The sequence below is a fragment of the Pteronotus mesoamericanus genome, unplaced genomic scaffold (assembly GCF_021234165.1).
Source record: "Pteronotus mesoamericanus isolate MK-2021 breed Mesoamerican mustached bat unplaced genomic scaffold, CSHL_Meso_final contig_221, whole genome shotgun sequence".
Lineage (NCBI taxonomy): Eukaryota > Metazoa > Chordata > Mammalia > Chiroptera > Mormoopidae > Pteronotus > Pteronotus mesoamericanus.
The window spans coordinates 1281171-1301089 of NW_026555092.1; the positions used below are offsets into that span (position 1 = coordinate 1281171).

Consider the following 19919-nt stretch of genomic DNA (forward strand, 5'->3'; position numbering starts at 1 on the left):
TAAGGCTCCCCTAATGCTTGGCACAGTGCCTGGCACCTGGCAAGGGCTCCATGAATGCCAGCTACTGTCCTCACTGTTGTGCCATTATTGTGAGGGTGGCTTTCAGCATAGGAGTGTAGCTCCCCAGGGCTGACACTCTAGTCACCCAAGGCCTCCGGGTGCTCCTCCTCTGCCCCGTGACCATGGCTCTGGACCTCTCTGCTACAGCTCCAGGGCCACAGGGAGGTTCCTAGAACCTTGGGTCACGATGGGTGAGGCGCCATTTGCCGCCCAGAGTTCCCGACGGGCCACCGCTCCCGGGGGCTCTCGGCACAATGGCAGTGAGCACATTATCAGATTGCTCCCTGCTCACTTCCCAGGCAGCCAAGTTGTTTTGTTGCTGACACAGAACTGTGAAATGCAATATTTTTCAAGTGTGAGAAGAAATAAAACTACTCTGGCAAGAGCAGAGAGAACAGGACAAAAGTCACCTGTCGGCTGGTCTGAGCCACCAGAGGCTCTGATGCTTTGTTCGGGCAGCTTCAGGGTAGCAGGTGGGGCTGGGCCCCTGCCACTCTGTGCTGGGGGCGTGGGGGGAGGGCTGGAGCTCAGGCCCGATCCGCCGAAGTGTGCAGAAACAGCCAGAGCCAGCCCGAAGGACTGGGCGTCATGGTGTGTAAACTACTGAGGCACAGAGGGGTTAAGTGACTTGCTGAAGGTCACACTGCTGTTAGTGGCGGGGCACCAATGAGGTCACAGGCAGTGGGAGAGTCCAAGGGGAAGGCCTGGAGAGAGGCTGGAGCATCCTGCAGTAACTAAAGCCTGAAATGGCAAAGGGCTGACCTTGACCTAGGAGGCAGCCGTGAAGAAGGAACAAAGGGCAGAGGCAGGAGACCCTGCACGCGGGCATAGGGTGAAGCCCCCTCGGCAGCCCCCGGCGGCTTCCTTCACACCCATTAGTGCGTCTGAGGGCTTTTTTTTTAAAAAATTGATTCCAGGAAGAAAGAAACATTGATGCGAGAGGAGCACCGATTGGTTGCTTCCCACATGAGACATGCACCCCACCCGGGAACTGAACCCACAACCTAGTACGTGCCCTGACCAGGAATCGAACCCACGACCTTTTGGTGCATGGGACAATGCCCCAACCAACCAAGCCACACTGGCTGGGCCAAGAGGGGCCCTCTTTGATCACTGCCACACTCCCTGGAAGAACCTAGAAGGCTGCCTGGCACACAGTAGGTCCAGGTGAGCGAGCGGCTACTCCAGGGTTCAGGAAGAAGGCAGCTCCAGCTTAGTCAGGAAGGCCTGGGATGGAAACCTGCTTCTGTCACTTGCTAGTTAGGGAAGCCAATTTGCCTCTCTTGGCCTTGGTTTCCTCATCTGTAAAACGAGGATAAGAAATCCTATTTCTGCACGGCTATTAGGAGGATTAAGAAGGGAATGGAGCTAATTAAAAGTTCTGGGGGTACTTGCAGGGCGCTCCGCAAACACAGGTCATGAAGAGGGTGAGGACGGTCCGTCTCTCGTGAGCAGAATGTAGGGGTCCCCCCACCCCATGTTTTGACCCAGGAAAGCTTGCCCCCCACCTCGGGGTCCCTGGCTCCCTCCATCCCTTCCCTGATATTCCTGCCCCCACCCACCACAGAGCTGGGGAGGCACTGAGAGACAGCAACCGATTGTGCCCTGCTCCTTGGTAACTGCTCCTCTGGCTGCAAAGCTGCCCAGTTGCCATGACAACCAGCTGGGATTTGGCAGGGCTGAGACTGGTGCCCAAGCAGGAAATGTCCACTGCTGATCTGGAGCTGGAAGACACCCCCTGGAGGAGGGGTCCTGACAGTCCGCTGGGACACCGGGTACCAGACCCAACGGAGAGGCCCCCGAGGGCCCACCTCCACTGCCCGGAGCTGAGTTGGGTTCCATGATGGTTCGTGTTTCTGAGGGGGGAGGTGTAACTCTGCTTCCCAGAATCCCTTGCTGGCCTTCGCTGATCCAATAGGCCCGATTACCAAACAGACCAGGCCCGGCAACTGCTCTGCGCTGCGGAGCTCAACGGCCTGAGTTCACATCAGGTCCCCGCCCTTTACTTGACTGTGCCTTTAGGCGGGTGCATCAAGCCCCAGTTTCCCTATCTGTAACAAAGGATAGGAACAGCACCTCCGCCTAAGGCTGCTGTGAGGTTTACATGAGAGCCCATCAGCACCTCCTCTGGGAGACCCCAGGCCTACAGCACGGTGCACCCCTGGGAGCGCATGTGTCACCGGCAGCCCCCCCACCCCACACCCCGACAGCCCGGTCGGCCGAGCCTGAGGCCCGTGGCCCGCTGGGGGAAGTGCCGGGCCTTGGCCCTTCAGGCCCGGGTTGACGGAGCCATTCTCGGGGAGGCCGGGGACGAGGGCCCCCTGCTGTCCCGTGTGTTGGGGGCGGGGGAGGGGGGCCCTGATCCTGAAGGCTGGCCTTTAAGGCCTGATGCGTGGGAGCAACTCCCTGTGCCTTCCTCCCCCCATCTCCCTGTCTGGTGGCTGAGGTGTGACTCAGCTGCTCCAGCTCCAGGAGGGAGTAGAAAGATTCCAGGTGGGCGGCTGCTGGCGGGCGGCTGCTGCGAGGAAAGGGCAAAGCACTGCTGTGTTTGCGAGAAGCAGAAAGGAAGGGGCGGGGCGCGGGGGCGGGTCCCGGTCCGCAACGCGACAGGGAGGGAGGCATGGAATTCGGGCCCCTGTGGGCCTGCCTCAGCCTGGGCCTGGCACCCACCAAGTTTTTTTGAATGAATGAATCAACATGTCTTTCCCTTGACTGGCAACTCATTTCTGGCTTCTTACCGTCCCGGGGGTTTCCTATATCGCTGACCCTAAAAATACTGGGAGGAAAGCACCTGACCACTCAGATCCCACAAGTTCAGGTACAACAACGAGTCGTGTGCTATATGACCTTGGCCAAGTCCCTTCCTCTCCAGGGACTCAGTTTCTTCATCTGTACCAGGAAAGGGTTGGGTTGGAAGCTCTCTAAGGGTCTTCCCGGCTGAAATTCTTCAGGATTGTGTAGGATAGGACAAGTACAAATGAGGTTCTCAAGGCCTCCTGGAAGTCTGAGCTGTTCCACAGGGCCATGGAGGGGCCGCCCGTTGGAGAGGGACTCAGAGCCCCCTCCAGTGAAGCCAGGGCAAGTGGGGGGTTAGGAGGCAAGTAGAAGGCGCTGGAGCTGAGCAGAGAAACAGCTCTGCCCCCACAAGGGGGGAGGGGGGCTTCCAGTGTCCTGTCCAGTCTGGAGGACAGGGAGGGTCCAGAGGATTGGGGGTGTTCCGCCCCCCACCCCATGGCTGTCAAGGCATGTGGCCTGGGGCAGAGTTAAGCAGTTTGGGTCATGGAAAATGCCCAACCCTGACCCTGTGACTTCTTAGCCCAATGACCCCGGCAGCCCTCTTTCCCAGCCTAGTTTTCTCACCCGTAAAACAGGAATCTGCATAGCAACATCCTTGGGCTGATGATCCTTAAGGATTGGCATTCGCCCAATTCAGGCATTCTGACCCTGAAGGAGGTGGGCCGGCCCCCAACGCTGGTTGTGGGTCCCATTGGTTGCTTGATCGGGTGGGGAGCACCAGACTTGGGGGGCAGCCACCAACACCTCCCCCCACTGGCCTCTCCTCCTGGGACCTGATCAGGCCCACTCAGCATTTAAAGAGTCCCAGAGAGGACATGTAACCAAAGCCTCACACTGCAATGAAGGTCCAAGGGTCTTGGTGGCCTTGCTGACAACTGTCCAGTCCCACTGGGTCACTGACCTCACTAAGGTTCCCCAAAGGATCAGTCAAGTCCCGCCTATCTTGATAGGCCCCTCAAGGCATCTAATTCTACTTCACATGCTGGAAAATAATGTTCTTTCATTCCGGTTCTAGCCTTTTGGGAGATTATGGACAATTTACAAAACACGGGCCCATCAATTCTGGCTCCTCCTCCCTGGGCTTCCACTGTGCAATCGCCGGTCATGTCCACTGTCCACTGTCTCAGAATCCCCAGGGCATGAAAGAGCTCATACGCCGAGCGCCTGCGGAACGCCAGCTCTCTGCCTAGGAGCTCCCCCTCATGACCCTCTTGAATCTGACAACAATTTTATGAGGTCATATCATTGGTCCTTAGGCCCACCCACAGCAGACCCCTTTCGAGGAAACAAAGTCCCAGAATCTGAACCCAGCAGACCTGTAAAATGGAATATTTGAGATTCAGGATCTTTGAAGCCAGACAGACCTGGGTTCAGATCCAAGTTTGGCCACTTACTGCTTTGCGAAACTTCGGCAAGTTAATTAACCTCTCCAAACCTCCCTTCCCACGTCAGTAAGTCGTGGGAATTAATATCCCCCTAACTAAGTTACTGTGCCAAATGCGATAACATGCGTAAAGCAGCCAGTGAACAGTAAGTTCTCAATAAATGACAATCATCATTACCTTCTTTTTAGCTTGAAGAACCCTTAGAGATTTTCAAAATAATATCTTAGAAGTGGAACCCTTTTTCCAAATGATACCTATTACAAAACTCCATCTATTTCAATAGATGTAGGTGGCATTACCCCAGGGGAGGTCTGGCCCCGCCTCTTGTGGTAGAGGCAGGACCATTAACCGCTCCCGTGCATCATGGACTCTGAGAATACTCTAAAAGTCAAGTTCAAAAGTGCCCGCTGCAGTCTGAACCCACCACACCTGTGCCCTCAAGAGAACTTTCCCGTATTTCTGAGGCGCCAGCATCTGATGCCATCCCCCCCGCCCCCGTCTGTGCCAGGTCTGCGCCCACCTCCAGCTTCTGCTTGGTGTCTGCCCCCAGCAGGTCGTGAACGTCTTCATTGTAGATCTCCAGGTAGGCAGCCCGGACCAAGAACTTGGTATTCTCTGCGCACTGCAAGGGATGGGCAGAGGGAGCAAAGATGACACCTGAGCACCTGCTGCCAGCACTGCCCCTGCCACCTGAGCCCACCACAGCCAGGAGGTCACTGCGATGCGGACGTGGGGGGTCAGGCTCCCCAGAGTGGCGTAGTTCTCGTACTGCTGTCGTCTAATGCCATCACTGCAGGCCTCAAAGGAAAAGAAATGGGAGCGGCTTCCCCACTGTCCAGGTAAAGTGAGTCCCCGGGTAAGGCCTGGACCAAGCACTGGCCGTGGGTGGACCCCTGGCAGCTCTGGCTCCTGTGGGTCACTAGATGAGTCCCCGGGGCAGGCAGAGTGTCCCCTGCAGCCGACCAGGATCCTAGCCCCGCTTTGCCATTTCCCAGAAGCAAGAATCTCCACAAACTGCCGCAGATGTCACCAGGGCACTTCTCACCTGCAGCCTGGACACTGGGGTGGCTTTGACCCAGCCCAGAGGAGCCCCAAGTCTCAGCTTCCCTATCTCAAAAGCGGGGATGATGGGCCAGGGTGGGGGTTCAGTGGGACTATAAAGGGCTCGCACAAGGCTTGGTCTGCAGCAACTGCTCAATAAAAAGAGAAGCTGTTTGTTACAACCACTTCTCGAGGTCATCGTATCCATGTGAAATGCTAAATCAAATGTTAAAATCCAGAAATGGCAGGAGAAAAATGTGGAACTGCGAGGGATCCTTTTCTCAGTTTTGAATCCTTCTCCGTCACCTTCTCAGGCTCCCACTACATCCCAGGTCGGAAGTGCCCTGGGGCCGTTTGTGGTAACGCTGGGGGGCCTGTGGGGCCCCACCCCGCCCCTTACCTCCTTGAGGCCCATACCTGGACGCTCTCAAAAACGTGCTCGAAGGCCCTGGGGATGATGCCTCTCTGCGAGGGTGGGTCCGGCAGGCCCTGCATGGTGAAGGACTTCCCGCTGCCCGTCTGGCCGTAGGCAAAGATGGTGCCGTTATAGCCCTCAGTGACGCCCTGGACGGGAGGACCAAAACCCCAGTGCTCAGCTGACTCAGCACAGCCAGGCGCAGGGCCAGGCCCCGGGCTGTGGGGCTGCAATCCTGGCTGGCAGACACTGGGTCCCTGCTGGGTCTCCCACCACGCTGACCCTGGGCTGCGGGCCGGCAGTAGAGATGAGTAGCAGCTCTGTCCTCAAAAAGTTCCCCGCCTACTGTCCCCGTGTGCAGTTAAGAGCGTGTGCCCTCTGCGTTCAAATCAGTCTCTACCCTTTATTGACTGTGTGCCTGCAGATGGTTCTTACCCAGGCACAGGGAGCTGCAGGTTCCTCTGAAAAAGGGTCAGAGCAGCACCTCCCCCGAGGCTGTTGCGAGGTTTACTGAGAACTCCTGCATGCACTCGGCACGTGGGGTGCTGGCGGCACGTGGGGTGCTGGCGTGCAGCCGCGCTCACCAAGTGTCTGCCTGGGTCCGTGGGGGAGTGGTTCCCATACAAGGCAAGTGGAGGCGTGTGTGAAGTGGGAACTTTGGGCCTCAGACAAGGAGGGGGAAGCGGGGAGCCTGGCACAGCCTCCTGGGTAGGTAGAATTGTGGGAACTGAAAGAGTTGTTTGGATTTTGATAAGTGACAGAAGAGGAAGGCATTCCAGGCTGAGGGGACAGCTTGAGCAAAGACAGAGAGGTGAGGGGCTGGGGCAAGGGGGACGGAAGATGAAGCCGGGAAGGAAGGAGGGGGGCCAACAGGGAGGCTCCCTGAAGTCATTCTTCGTTCACGGATGCACTTCTCCATCCCCGTAGTTACTGTCTTCCCTGTGCCGTCACCGTGCTCTGGCAGGGGACAGAGCGGTGAATGAGGCCAGCGCCCAGCCCCCGCCCTCACACATGAAGACACAAATTCGGGAACTTAGCATGAGGTGGGGAACCCAGTGTCAGAACATGGGCCCAGAGGGCTGCTCCCAGGCCCTGTGGGCCCACATGGCACCTACACCTGGCTCCCTCCTGTAGACAGACCAACATGGGGCTCCGGAACCCCAGGCACTGCTGGTGAAGGAAGGCGGAAGTCACGATCCACAGGTCCTTTGAGGGAAGCCTCACTGTAGTGGGCAGCGCAGGGCAAGCGCCTCTCCCTTGTCCGAGGAACCGACTGTGGGTGCGCTCCTGCAGCCCCTCGGGGGCCGCGGGCCACGCACCCATCCCCCAGCCAGGGGCCGCGGCTGGGCTTCCCAGAACCAGGGGCACACGAAGTCCCAGGAACAACATGGTTGAGCACCCAGAGGACTAGTGTCACCCAAAACCAGAGAAGAGTCGACAGAAAATAAGTATCACTGCGCCATCCATAGGGCAGCTACTTACTAGCCACCAGAAAGGCGCCTGGTGCCACTGGGAAACTGAATTTATTTTGGTTTAGTTTAATTACTTTACACTTAAAAACTGAAGCAGCATAGAATATTTTTCATTCAACACAACTTGTTTTGCGCTTCATTTCATTTTGCCTAGCGGCACTTCAACATCTGAATTGAGATGCGCTATAAATGTAAAACAGACCAAATTTCAAAGACTTCATGTGAAGAATGTAAAGCGGCTCACTAATGGGTATTATAATAACATCTATTACGTTTTATTGAAATGATAATGTGTTAGGTATGATGGATTAAATAAACTATTATTAAAATTAATTATACTTTTTAAAATGTGGCTACTAGAAAAATTTAACTTATGTACGTGGCTCACATTATAGTTGTATTGGAAAGCTCTAGAGCCACTAGCCACATGTGCTTATTGAAATGTAACTTATTTAAAATTAAATAAAATTCGAAGTCCGTTCTGTGGCAGCACTAGCCCCGTCCCGCTGTGTCCTGCGGGTCCTTGACTGGACAGCCCAAACACAGAACACTTTAGCCACTGCAGAGACTTCCGCAGCACAGCGCTGCTCCGGAGTGACGTGGAAAACAATGTTACACGCATTTTTAAGGCAAAACATAAAATTTCAAAAAAGTTTCACCCATCCACGGATACCTCCAGACCCGCCAGGGACAAGCTCGCACATGGAGCAAGTCCTCAATATCAGCCACTCTGCCCTGCTCCCGGGTCCTGCCACGTCATCTCCCATACCGTTATTTACGAAGTGATTCTTCATGAAATCAACTGTTACTTGAGTCTTTAACCTGGTGTCATCCTCAGCAATAATGCCCATGAAACTGCATTACAGGTTGGATGTGCTAAATATTCTTCTACTTCACATTCAACACATAACTATTGAAATTGAAATGAAAAGCATCGAACTTAAATTGCCTCACGTCCCCATTCTTCCCCCTCCAAACTGAACAGCTCCATGTCCCCTCCAGAGGTCGAATTCCACGGCTTCTAGCGCATGGAATCCTGGCGCACCATTCTCAGCCCAGACATGATAGAAGACATGGTACCTGGCCCCTAGGTGGGCCATCAGAGGCGACTCTAAGGCTGTGGGTGTGGAGGAGGGAGCAGGGGGAGGTGGCAAGGCCAACAGCTGGGAAAGGGCCCAGCAGGCCAGGCGTGGACCGGAGGAGCTCTCGGTAGGACACGCGGAGTTGGCTGAAGGGTAGGTCTGGGGTGGAGAGTCCAAGAGGACACCCAGGGACAGAGAAGATCAGGAACAGAGCCTAGATTCAAGGGTCGGAGAAGAAAACGAAAGGAAAGGGCAGAGAGGGGCAGTTAGAACTCCCGGAAATCTCAGTGCACTAGGACCTGAAAGGAAGGTCTCTGGGCTGCAGGCCCCTCAGCTGGTCAGAGCCCCTGGAGAGTGCTGGGAGCCAGTCGGAGCTCAGCAGGGCAGGCACGAAGCCAGTCGGCCCTAACGGTGCCTGCCGGTGCCGGTGCTGCTGGCTCAAAGCCACCTGCACTGTGCTTTGTGTATGCCTTGCATGCTGCTCACTTAATGGCAGGCGGCTAGATGGAGCACGGACCGCAGGCACTATGCTAGGAATTGAAACCACCCCTCGTTTGCTCAGTAACGCTCCAGGCCTCAGTTTCCCCATCAGGAATGATGACTCCAGCTCCATATATCCACGGAACCACGTGAAGGAGCACTTCAGCTTGCTGCAGGCCTTGACTATCTTGGAGGAAGAGATGGGGCAGCCAAAGTTGGTGTTCTGGGGTGTTAAATGGCCTGCCAGGCAAAACAAAGAGGTTCCCGGCTCAAATCTACTTTGGAAACGCTGGGTTAAATAAGTGACACTGGTTTCTTCAAGCCAGGGAGAGTGTATGCAGCATTTCCCAAACTTTTCCTTTTTTTCCTGGGACCACCTGTGACATCTCATTTAAGCAGGCATTGGCTGGAAGCTGGGGAGATGGTGGTGGACAGGAAAGGGCCCTGGCCCAGCAGAGGGGCGGCAGGGGCTCTGGCCGCACCTCTGCCAGAGGCTCCTCCCTGCCGGCCTCAGTCTTCCCATCTGTGAAACCTGAGTGTCTCTCCTGTTTTGAAGCTCAAACACGCGAAAGCAGGGAACTAGTGGGATTCCCCACCTGCCCCCCTAGGCTTGTACCAGCACTGCCTCTCAGGAAGCCCGAGGAGGATGAGGGAGAAGGCTCTGTGTGCTCAGGGGGAAAAAACAGTGGCCGAGGCCTGGGAGGGGGGCGGGAAGGAAGGGGAGGGGAAGATGGAGGGGGAAGGGAGAGGGGGAGAGAAAGGAGGGGGAGCGGAGGGAGTGGAAGGGGAGGGAATCCCGGACTCCTGGGAGGGAAGGAGGAGGCTGAGGGAAGGGGCTGGAGCGTTTTGAGAAGTCCTGAAGCTCTCAGATGATGTGGGGAGGGCCCGTGGTCTCGGGGCTGGAGTTCTTGGGGGCGGGGGCTGTGAGGGCTGGGGGTGGGGACCGCCTTGGCACGGGGTGGGGGTGGGGAGAGCAGTGGAGACCTGGACGCAGACCTGGCGGGCCGTTCCTGCTCTCTCCCGCCTGCACAGAAATCTTCAGACCAACCTGCTGGCGTCCACCTGCGCGTCTCCAGAAGGGCCCTCGGGCCGGCTCGGGGGCAGTGCTGTCCCTCAGGGCCCCTCGGGGCGGCCCCACGTCCATCCCCGCCGGTCCGCAGAGGCGGCGGCCTCCCGGGCGCCCTCACCTCCACCAGCGGGTAGGCGATCTCGTTGTAGATCTGCTCGGTGAAGTGGTCCATGTAGTAGGCGCCGTCGAAGGTGAACTGCTTGGGGGGCTCGCCGGCGGCGCCGGGGTTCTGGATGAAGCACTGGCCGCGCGCGGAGTCTACCGTCACCACGGGCTGGCAGTTCAGCTCCCGCTCCCGCTGGTTCATGGGGCGGCAGCGCACCACCACCTTCACCGACTCGGACGCCATAGCGCGCGGAAGGGGCCCCGGGGGCGCGGCCCGACGTGGACGCCGTGGCCGGGACACTCGACCGCCAGGCAGGGGACCCCTGGCTGCGCGACCAGGGGACACAGCGAGAGCCAGGCGCAGGGGGCGGGGCAGGGGCGGGGCTGCGGCGGCGGGACTGGGGCGGGGGAAGAAGGTCTACCGGGGCGCTCCGAGAGGAGGAAGGGGGCGGCCGGGGAGTCGAAGGACCGGAGCCAGGCCGCCGCCTCCTCTCGCGCCCGGGCTCGCCCTTCCCTGAGGCCCGGCCGGAGTCGGGGATGAGGGGGATACGCGCTGCAGGCGACGCTGTAGGACCCGAGCCCCCAGCCGCCCTCTCGCACCGTGGCGTTCGCGGTTGCTGAGCAACGCCGTGGCGTCACAGGTGGCGGCGCCCGAGAGCGTCCGCGCGTTCTCCGCGCCGACAGCAGCCTGCGCGCGTGGGCTGCCTTCACGCAGGACCCGCACTGGCTTTGGTGGAGCGTGGATCTGCGGTACCAGGCGCTTCGCGCCCCTTGTCGCCTCGGATATTCACTGTCCCTGTTCAGAGAGGTTAAGCAATTTGCCTGAGGGGGCCCAGCTAGGACGGGGAGGTCAGGCCTGACTCCACCTCTGAGGCAGATACCAGAGCGGGGGGCCTCGCCCGGGGGTTAGAGACCTAGTGAGAAAGGCAAGCAGGACCTTGCTTTTCTTCACACCCCTGTACTGACTCCGGGGAGCGTGTCACCGGTCCTGGGAAAGACCAAAGCTTTCTTCTAACGCTGCCCCTCCTTTTTTCTGAGACACGAAATTAAGAAACAAAAACAACTTTGAGAGCCAAAGTCTTTATTAGCTTCAGACACTGCCTGGCCTATCTCTGCAGGCTCAGCACAGGTCCCTCCCGCCAGGACGGCCTCCTCTAGTTTCCACTTTGTGCAGAAACACTACCTGCCAGGCGTTTTGATAGGCGCTGGAAGACAGCCCAGTCCCTGCGCACCTGGAGCCCGTGGTCCAATCTAGCGGGGAGACTGACATCAAAGACAAATCTCCCACGAGCAAAAATCCCATAAATGAACTAGTAATTACAAACCGAAGGGCGAGGTCTAGGGAACATCCAACAAGGGGACCTTACTACCCCTCCCCGGGGGGAGGACAGCAGGTTTCCCGAGAGCGGTAGCATACGAAGAGATACTAAGGTTGAGGAGTTAACGAGGCAAAAAGTGGGGAGAACAAGGAGACCCGGCCCGGCTGTGCAAAGGTCCTGTGGCATGCTGCAGGAGCAGAAGGAAAGCCCAAGGTGCCAGAGCAGAGGACTTGAGTCTTTTTCCTTAGGAAATAGCCACTGGAAGTTTTAAGCAGGAGAGATGATTTGAAAATACTGATTCCTTAGGGACACGTGTGCCTGAGGACAGGTCCTGTCTGGTTTGACACTCAGCACTATCTGAAGGTATGTTGGCAAACAAAAACAAATCAAGAAAACTGGACAAAGACCTCACCTTTCAAAGAAAAAATCTGTACTAGACAATCCAAAGAAATGCATTTTATTTCAAGTACGTACAGTAAGGAAGACTGGGCTACCCAGGTGGTGCTGGTTGGAACGAAGAGAATGATCTATAATTGACATTAAAGTGTCTGTACACACCGGTCAAAAAACCTTGCCCTGTTTGTACCACGTGAACAATAAATGTGTGTGGAGGAACATTACAGTGCTTCGGGAACACCCCTGACACAAATAATCTGCACAATAAAACACATCTGTCTGAGAGGCAAGCTTTGGCCTAAGCCTGGGCCAGTTTCCAGGCCCTCTTAAATACGCCGCTCCAGCGCTGTGATGCAGCAAACCGCCTCCTTCCCAGGGAAACGGAGGGCCTGGGCACTCCCGTTGGGGACCAGGACTTGGCCCACGCAGACGGGTTCTGCTAGAAATGGCCATAAAGGGAGCCCTGGGTTCCCATTTGCATTCAGTGCAGAATCAGCGCTATAGTGCCGGTGAAATGAGCCCCCAGAGGACAGCTTACTCCCACCCCCTTTGACAAGAATGACGGGGTCTTTAGCCAAGACCATGTCTTGGGTGTGGACCATAAGCTGGGAACACCAGATTCCAAAGGGCCTCCCTTTCTCTTCTGTTGGGGCCGCCACCTTCCTTCCGGGAGCCAGAAGTCTTACTTTCAAGGCACTGAACAGTCACATCCCCCCTCCCAGGAAGGGGAGAGGGCAGCCCCCAGACTCATGACTACTTCTGCCCCAGAAACAGTTCATCCGAAAGCGAACTTGTTCCCTCACTCGGTAGCTTTGTGTCTGTCAAGCTGACATAAAGGGGGATGGACAGCCAGCTCTGCCAGCCAGCGCAGGCCCAGTGCCTTAGACCAGCCATTGCTGTGGGCTCCCCCCGCCCGCCGCCCCCTGAGGCCAAGCGCCTGTGGGCAGGGCCCACGTCAGTTCTAACGTTGGAAGCCTTGCTCTGACCCCATCCCCAGTGGAGCTGGCCTAAGGCGGCGAGGTGGCTCCTGACAGTCCTGGTCAGCACCACGTTAAGGGTGATGTCAGCATCTGGTGGCTTCCCAGGTGGCCACCAAACCTAGACTGCATCCTGCAAGCTGGGCTGGGCAGGGCCCTGGTCACCCCTCAAAGCCCATGGCTCACTACGAGCCCCTCCCAGTCAAACAGCAAAGGGAAATGCAATGCGTGTGTGCGTGTTGGTGGTTCTCGGGCACGTCAGGGAGCGGGAGAGGCGCAAAGCCTTTCCCAGTCAGCAGGAATCACAACCCTGTAGCTTGAGTAGCAACAGACCAGCCTTCCCAAGCAACGCACTGAGATTCCTTGCCCCATCTGAGGGTTCACGCCCCTCTCTGCACACGGGTGTCCACCCCACACGTGGGCTTTGGGTGACACCGCTCTTTGTCCACCCTGCCTTCCTTCACTCTCCTAACCCCCACTCCTCAGAACTCAAGGGGACTCCCTCAACCGCCGATGGCTCATGAAACAGGCAGCCCGGTGTAGCCCACAGCCTCCAGGGTCATCGCCGTGTCTCTCCCCGGGGTGGCTCACCCCCAGGCCTTGGCCCGAGGCCGGAGCTTCCCCTGCCCCCCCCACCTCTCCCTCAGCGCCTGGCTGCCTCGGTCAGGAGCTCTCTGGAGACTCCCAGTCAGGCAGGGCCCGGCCTCCTCAAAAGGGCTACACCTCCCTTGTGAGTAAACCTTCCCACCCACCCCAGAAAGAGCCGGTGAAGCCCAGAGAGCACAAAACAGCCAAAGTCGCCCAGCAAGTCCAGGGAAGCCTGGGGAGCTGCCTGCCCTCCCTGTAATCCCAGGGGCCACACGTCACATGAGAAGCCATCGGCAATCCCCAGCCACTGGGCCCCACCGCACAATCAGTGAAGTGATAGAAGGCTGGTCCAAGGGACAGAGTGGCTGGAGGGAACTGGTGACCAGCGGGGTGGAGGAAGGGCAGCGTGGCTTGCTGGCGCCCCGGGGCCGGAGTGACACAGGCCTGTCGGTGTGGGGCTGGCCTCCTAGCCCAGGCCCTGCAGTTCGGCCTCAGACTTGGCGTGGCTAAGGGGCCGGAGCGTCCGAGAAGGCCTGCCCTCGGGCCTGCAGTCTTGCTCCTCATAGCCGGGGTTCAGGCGGCCCATGTCGAGGGAGCAGAAGAGGCTGCGCTCAGTCCCGGCGTGATGCTCCACCAGGGCCTCCAGGCTGGGGAACTCAGCTGGCAGGTGCTGGGGGAGGAAGGGGCTTCAGCCCAGCATCCCCTCCCCATGCATGGTGCCGGGCGCCAACCACCCCCTCGCATGGGATCCTGCCCCATTGAGAGAGGAGGAAACTTGAGCTCAGGGGGGTCGCCGTACTACTCACAGCAGGGACAGGCACCATTTCCTTTCTTCCCTCCCAGCTTGGACAGGACTGAGGCACTTAGCACGGAGGTGAGGGCACACTTTTAAAAAGGCCCCTGCCCGCCCATCCCAGACCTGGAAACCTGTGATCCGCCAAGACTCCAGACCGGGAGCCTCAGAGGCCGTATGCGCTTCAGCAAGCCCCTACCCTCTGAGTCAGCTTCCTCCTCTGCTAAGACATGCTGCAAGGGCGTGGGAAAGCAGGCTTTTAAAAGCTGGGGTTCCTATGGAAATGGGAGGCATGACGCGAGCCCCAGACTCTGCTAGTGGTACCCTCTGAAAGCCTCCGGAGAGGGAGCCCCTTAGGTGGAGCCCATAGGTAGCAGTGAGGTTGAGTGGCCCAGCTGGGGTGGGGGGCCAGCGGGGACAATGACAATGGTGCCGCATGGAGTGAAGGGGTGGGAACCGAGAGCCAGTGAGGGACTGGACTTACAAGGGGAGGGGCCTGAGGGCAAGGGGCAGGGCGATGGTCCGCACTCTTTACCTCCACGCTGTAGCGGCCCAGGTGGTTCCGGAAGACTTGGTAGGGCACGATGCCGCACAGCGTCCGCACTGACAGGCACCACTGGCCACTGGCACCGGGCTCCGGCCACAGCAGGAAGGCCCCAAGCACGTCTCTCCGCAGCAGGGCGAGGGCACTGGGCCTGGGAGGGCGGAGGGAGAGGCTGAAGGCGGGACCTCCAGTCTGGAGCCAGCTTCAGGCTGTTCCCAGTGCCATCGGCAGGACGGCCCACAGCACCCTGAACACAGTGCCTGTCCCGGAGGAGGGCCCCAACGACAGGAAGCTTTTAGGCTTCCTTCTGAAAGGTTTCTAGGGGGTCCTTAGTGGACAACTTCAAGACCCAACCAGGAGAATTTTAAAGGCCTGACATTTAGGGATCTGCGTGCTGGGTGCAGAGGTCTCTACTCAACTGAATTACCTCAGTTGATCTTCTCCACAGCCCTGAGATGATGGATTTGCCTGGGTTTGCCACCCAAAGGGCAGGGTTGCCGGGGGAGGGGGGTCGGTGCAGAGCCTATTTCTCCGCTCGCCCCAAGGGAACGGGCTTTCAGCCGGGCCAGGCAGCCCCTCCTACCTGGAGATGCCAGCAAAGGCCCAGATGTTCTCCGTCAGGCTGCCGTCGCTCTCCACCAGGCACGCGGAGCCACCAGGACCCTGGGGCCACTTCTCCCACGCAGCAGGAACTATGGAGACCACCCAGGGGTCAGAGGCAGCAAGGCTGTCTCATTCTGACCAGCCAGCCCCCAAAAGATACATCCACACAAGCACACCCCCACTCACATCCGCTCACCAGTTAAAGCGCGTCCACAGCTCTACAATCACCTATGCCAGGCCCGGCACGCAGACCTGGACACACACTCACTCATGTGGACCTGAGACACGTCCACTCACGGCCTTGTGGAATCAGGCACTCAGGTCCACCTGTCCGTCCACACGGGTGCAAGCGGGGCAGGCACGCATGGGGCGGGCGCTCTTGCTACTCACAGGCCTCGCAGGCCGACAGCTGCAGCTGGGTCTCGTAGGTGCAGCCCCGGTAGGCCCCGGAGCGGATCACTTTGCTGCGGATCGCCTTCTTGCGCACCAGAGTCGGGGAGCAGTAGGGATTTCCAAGGCGGACATGGCGGGCACCCCCACGGCCTTCCAACAATGGTAGCTCCTTCTAGGGCGCCAAGAAGGGCCCAGAGGGGCAGGCAGATAAGGCCTAGCCATGCGAGGTCAGGTGAAGCCTTCCCTTCCCACATGTAACCCCCATGTAACCCTCACCCAGGTCCCTGTCCACTGCCCACTCCCTGGCTGGGATTGGGTGCTGCGTACCCCGCTGCCCACGGGCCCCTCTGCTGGCAGCCGCCGGAAGGAGACCAGTGCGTGAACGTTCTCTGAGAGCTGATCACGGCCGAAGGGCTCCTGTGCTGGACCAGGGCGCGCCCCAGAACCGGACAGTGACTTCAGGGGCACGTCCCCTGTGGGCCCCAGACAGGGGTCAGACTGTGCCCGCTCCGCAGGGTGCTGCAAGAGGTAAGCAAGCTGGAAGGAGCGGCAGAGCAGCAGGTGCAGGATCTGGACCTAGGAAGGGGAGGGAGGGGGCTCAGTTGAGGGAGGTCTCCTGGGGAACGTCTTAGGCATCAGCCCAGGCCACATGGGGGCAGGCTGCCCCTTGGCCTGGGATGCTCTTCCCGGTAAGAGGGAAAACTCCTACTTATCCCTCAGAACCTCACCACCACGCAGCCTTCTCCACCCAAGCACCCACTCTGTTCCAGGAGCCATGCCCGGAGCCGGGAATAGCCAGGCTAAATGCACTGCTGTCCCTGGGCGCGCGGGGTCAGTGCCCTCTTAGAGGAGTGGCTGAGAACCCGGCCCTGGAGCCACAGAACCTGGGATCCAATCCTGGCTCTGTTACTTAGGAGCTGCTGTGTGACCCTGGGCAGAACATGGAGACTCTGCCCTCAGTCTCCTCATCTCCACCTCCCTCTGCTCCTTTAATGAAATGGAGCAAAAATTCCCCGGCATAGGCCCAGCATGCGACCCACCGCATACATCATTCCAACATATTGGAACCGTGAGCTCCGGAAGATCGAGGGCCATGTCTCAGTTGCCTGTCACTCCAAAAGCCAGCCTGGGGCTTGACATACAGGGGTGACAGCTACTGCTGGCTGTGGGAGGGACCCCAACCCAGCCTCTACTTGCTAAACAGTTGTTCACGGTGTCACATTGGCTTTGAGTTCCAGGATCTGCCTGCCCAACCGCTCACTCCATGCGGCCAAGGACTGGAACCCAGCCCCGGTCTCTACTCTCAAAGAACTCCAGTGTCTGTAATTAGGGACAGACCTAACGACGGCAGAGTGTGGTTCACGTCACAGGACCCCCAAAGGAAAGGGCAGTCTAGGAGTCAAAGTGGGCTTCGCAGACACATGGGCTGAGCCTTAAAGGGCAATCTGGAACTTGCCAGAATGAGAAGGTGAAGGGCATTCCAGGAAGAGAGAACAGGAGGAGCAGAGGTGCGGCAGGGTGTCCCTCCAATCTCCAAGGGCATGGCCTCGTCCTCACAGCACACTGAAGCCCCTGGCTTGCTTTTGAGTCCTCAGGGGGCAGAGCCCCAGAAGGAGCCTGTGTCCCAAGGGGTGAACCCCATGCTGATGCACAGCAGCCCCGCACCCCAGCCCCAGTGCTGGCCCGCCCACCTGAGCCCCAGGTACCTCTCCAGGCTGGCTGCCCACAAAAAGGTGACAGAAGAGCTTGCTGGCAGGGCTCTGGGGGTTTCGGGCCACAAAGGCAAACTGGCAGTCGGCGGGGCACCAGGTGGAGTAGAGTATGCGCCTCAGGGCATGCGCCATCAGGAGCACCTGGGGCGGCACAGCGGCCTCTGTCAGACCCCCGCCAGGCCTACAGCTGCACGGCCCTGAGGGCTTCCCAGGCCTGCTCCCCAGCCTGCGTGCCCAGTGTGGGGCGCGCCCAGCTCCGGGGGTGAAGAACGCTTCCCTCCTTCCAGTCCTGCCCGAACCCCACTTTGAACTGAACCCCTCATCCTTCCCACGGCCACCGGGCTTGATCTCCGATCCCCACTGCCAGCCTATGGGTTGGGATCACCACAGTCGCGCCCTTGAACCGAAGGCAGAGCGCTCTCAGCCTGCGGGGTCACAGCAGGCAGCGGCAGCAGGCCCGGGGGAGGCACTCCTGGTCACTGGGTGGTCAGGGGTGGCCGGGACTTGGATCTTGACTCTGCCCCTCAGCCTTTTTCTGTATGTCTTGGGCAGGGGCATGTAGCTCTCTGAGCCCTTTTTGTGAATGGCATTAGGTGTGGCAATTCCCCTGTGATGGGGCTGCCGGTGGGGTCAGTGAGTCCTCGGACAAGTGGCATGGGACCTGACCCCAGGGCCCTCTCAACACATGGCTCTGGGACGCCATTTGCACCGGTCTTAGGTAAGTGGCGCCCAGTTGTGTGACGTGTACTGCTTTGCATGCAGATAGTCTTCAACAAACGCTGGCTTGCGCCAGGAGGAAGGGATGCGCAGCGAGGCCGGCGCCCCCTTTCCATGGCCGTGAGAGGCTGGCCACAGCCCGCCGGCCAATGCTGGGTGGGCCTACGCAGGGGCCAGGGACCGCAGAATCATCACGGGGCTGGACGGCCCTGTTGCTCTGCCAGAAGGTGGTGCCTGGAGGAGGTTTTGGAGGACTGGGATGCGGGGGCTGAGATAGATGAGAAACTTGCCTGCCGAGCTTGCCCAAGGGGAGGCTCCTTGGAGACAGGGCTCCAAAGGCCATGGGCAGGCCGGCAAGCTGGGAGGCTCGAGGGGCAGTGCCGGGCCTGGGTGGAGGCAGCACGTCCTGCGGGACTAGGACGCCTGTCCCGTCCAGTCCTCACCTGCACCCACACGGGCTCCTACCTCACCCTCCCCGCTGTAGATCTTGAGGCCCTGAAGGCTGAATTTCAGGATGACGGCCCGGCGTCGGGGACAGTCCTGGGGGGAGAGAGTTGGTGGGGGGCAGGCATTACCTCCCAGGCCCTGCCCTGCCCAGCCTCAGCACCAGTTACTACGGGCTGGTCAGCCGAGTACCCCCACCTGCTAGGGAACTGAGCCCTGGGCAGTGGATCCCCAGGAGCCAGGGAAGTATGAACGACTCCTGGCAGACCACCCCCCACATCTCCCACCCGTGGGTTCCCCCTGTAGGGCACAGGTCACAACTTCCTGAGGGAAGAGAGGCTCTGGGCAGAAGGGACCGGCTCCTGGAGCCTGGGTGTGGTGCTGGCGGGGCCCACCGCACAGAAGGGCTTTGGTCCGGCCCCGCCCTGGGCCTTATTTGCTCCCTCTCTGTGACTGGAGGCTGGGGTGGATCAGATGGTCTCAGGGATCGAGGCTGGGATCCCCGCCAGGGCAAGGCCCTCCCCAGCTCACCTACCTTCAGTGCCCACAGCTGCTGTTGCACCAGCCACACACTCTCCTGGGTGTCCAGGTCATCCACGGAGAAGGAGCCCACATACTGCTTGGGGGCGGGGTGAGGGTGGGAGGGAGGCAGGGGAGTCAAGCTCATGGCTCCTGACCCCCACCCTCCAAATTCCCCTTCACACACACACTCCATCTGTTGGGTAGTCTGTGGGCAGTGGCAGAGCACTGCGCTCTGAGTCCAGGCTCTGCCACTCTCCCAGCCCATGGCCTTGGTCGCGCCACTCAGCCCCCTGAGGCCCCGCCCCCTTATCTGTGCACACACACATTCCAGAGCCTGGGTCAGGGAGGGAAGATGCAGAGACAGGTCCTCCCCACAGCTCCTCCCCACCCCCAGACCTGCTACCCAGTCCCCGCCCACCACAGCACACCTGTTGGCGGCGCCACCCACCTGGGCAAACTTGGTGATGCACCTGGGCCGGTGAGGGGCAGGGCCGCAGTCGGAGGCCCTCCGGCCCCTTGCCCCCGCTTTCTGCATGGCCCCCAGCCTGAAGCCCCTCAGGAGAGGAGGCTGCAGAGGGTGAGGGACAAGGGTTGGTTCCCTGGCAGTCGAGCCACGGTGCTCCCATCAGATGCCAGACAGTGTCCTAGGCACTGGGGACACAGGGGACACAGAGCCCTGAACAAAATGACAAGCTCCCTCCTGCCCCCATGAAGCCAACATTCTCGTGGGGGAGAAAGACATTCAGTAAGTGAGGCATGGAACATGCTAGATGGTGGTGGAGAGAGAGGAGGATGTGAAATGCAGGTTGGGGGCTGAGTGCAGCTAGGAAGGCTTCCCCGCCCCCAGGAGCGAGATTTGGGGAAACAGCTAAGGGAGGGGGTGGCAGTCTATGCCCTGCGTCAAACACTGACACCTCTGTGCTCTGGGCTGGGCTGCCGACAACCAGTTTGTACAAAGAGCAGGGAGTCAGGGAGTGGAGGGGGGTGCAGCAACACCTGAGAGGAG

At 59.2% G+C, this 19919-nt stretch overlaps 2 protein-coding genes across 4 annotated transcripts in view; both read right to left on the reverse strand.

Moving 5' to 3' along the window:
• Window positions 1-10149, reverse strand: part of KIF17 (kinesin family member 17) — a 37503-nt gene extending 27354 nt beyond the window's left edge. Inside the window, exons 1-3 of the mRNA XM_054571444.1 lie at window positions 9919-10149; window positions 5700-5846; window positions 4762-4863 (exon numbers count right to left, since the gene is read on the reverse strand). Coding sequence (XP_054427419.1) covers window positions 4762-4863; window positions 5700-5846; window positions 9919-10149 — 480 coding nt within the window. The remainder of the gene's footprint in view (window positions 1-4761; window positions 4864-5699; window positions 5847-9918) is intronic.
• Window positions 10150-13651: 3502 nt separating this feature from the next.
• On the reverse strand, window positions 13652-19539 carry SH2D5 (SH2 domain containing 5). Of its 3 annotated transcripts, none has more exons than XM_054571445.1 (9): window positions 19384-19539; window positions 18927-19007; window positions 18413-18487; window positions 17225-17371; window positions 15846-16094; window positions 15516-15690; window positions 15106-15214; window positions 14514-14673; window positions 13652-13855 (listed from the first exon to the last, which is right to left on the reverse strand). In XM_054571445.1, the coding sequence occupies exons 1-9, from the start codon at window positions 19537-19539 to the stop codon at window positions 13652-13654; spliced, it is 1356 nt and encodes a 451-aa protein (XP_054427420.1). The 3 variants fall into 3 exon arrangements, with proteins under 3 accessions (XP_054427420.1, XP_054427423.1, XP_054427421.1); XM_054571448.1 differs by having other exon boundaries at window positions 18927-19010; window positions 19362-19451; XM_054571446.1 differs by having other exon boundaries at window positions 19362-19448.
• Window positions 19540-19919: the final 380 nt, after the last annotated feature.

Bases quoted from the DNA above. Each gene is read 5' to 3' on its own strand.
- SH2D5 (XM_054571445.1), bottom strand. From the start codon at position 19,539: ATGGGAGCACCGTGGCTCGACTGCCAGGGAACCAACCCTTGTCCCTCA. The intron at 19,008-19,383 runs GTGCATCACCAA...GCCCCCAAGCAG, and splicing joins CCTGCCCCTCACCGGCCCAG to TATGTGGGCTCCTTCTCCGT. The intron at 17,372-18,412 runs GTAGGAGCCCGT...GTGCCGCCCCAG, and splicing joins TCTACAGCGGGGAGGGTGAG to GTGCTCCTGATGGCGCATGC.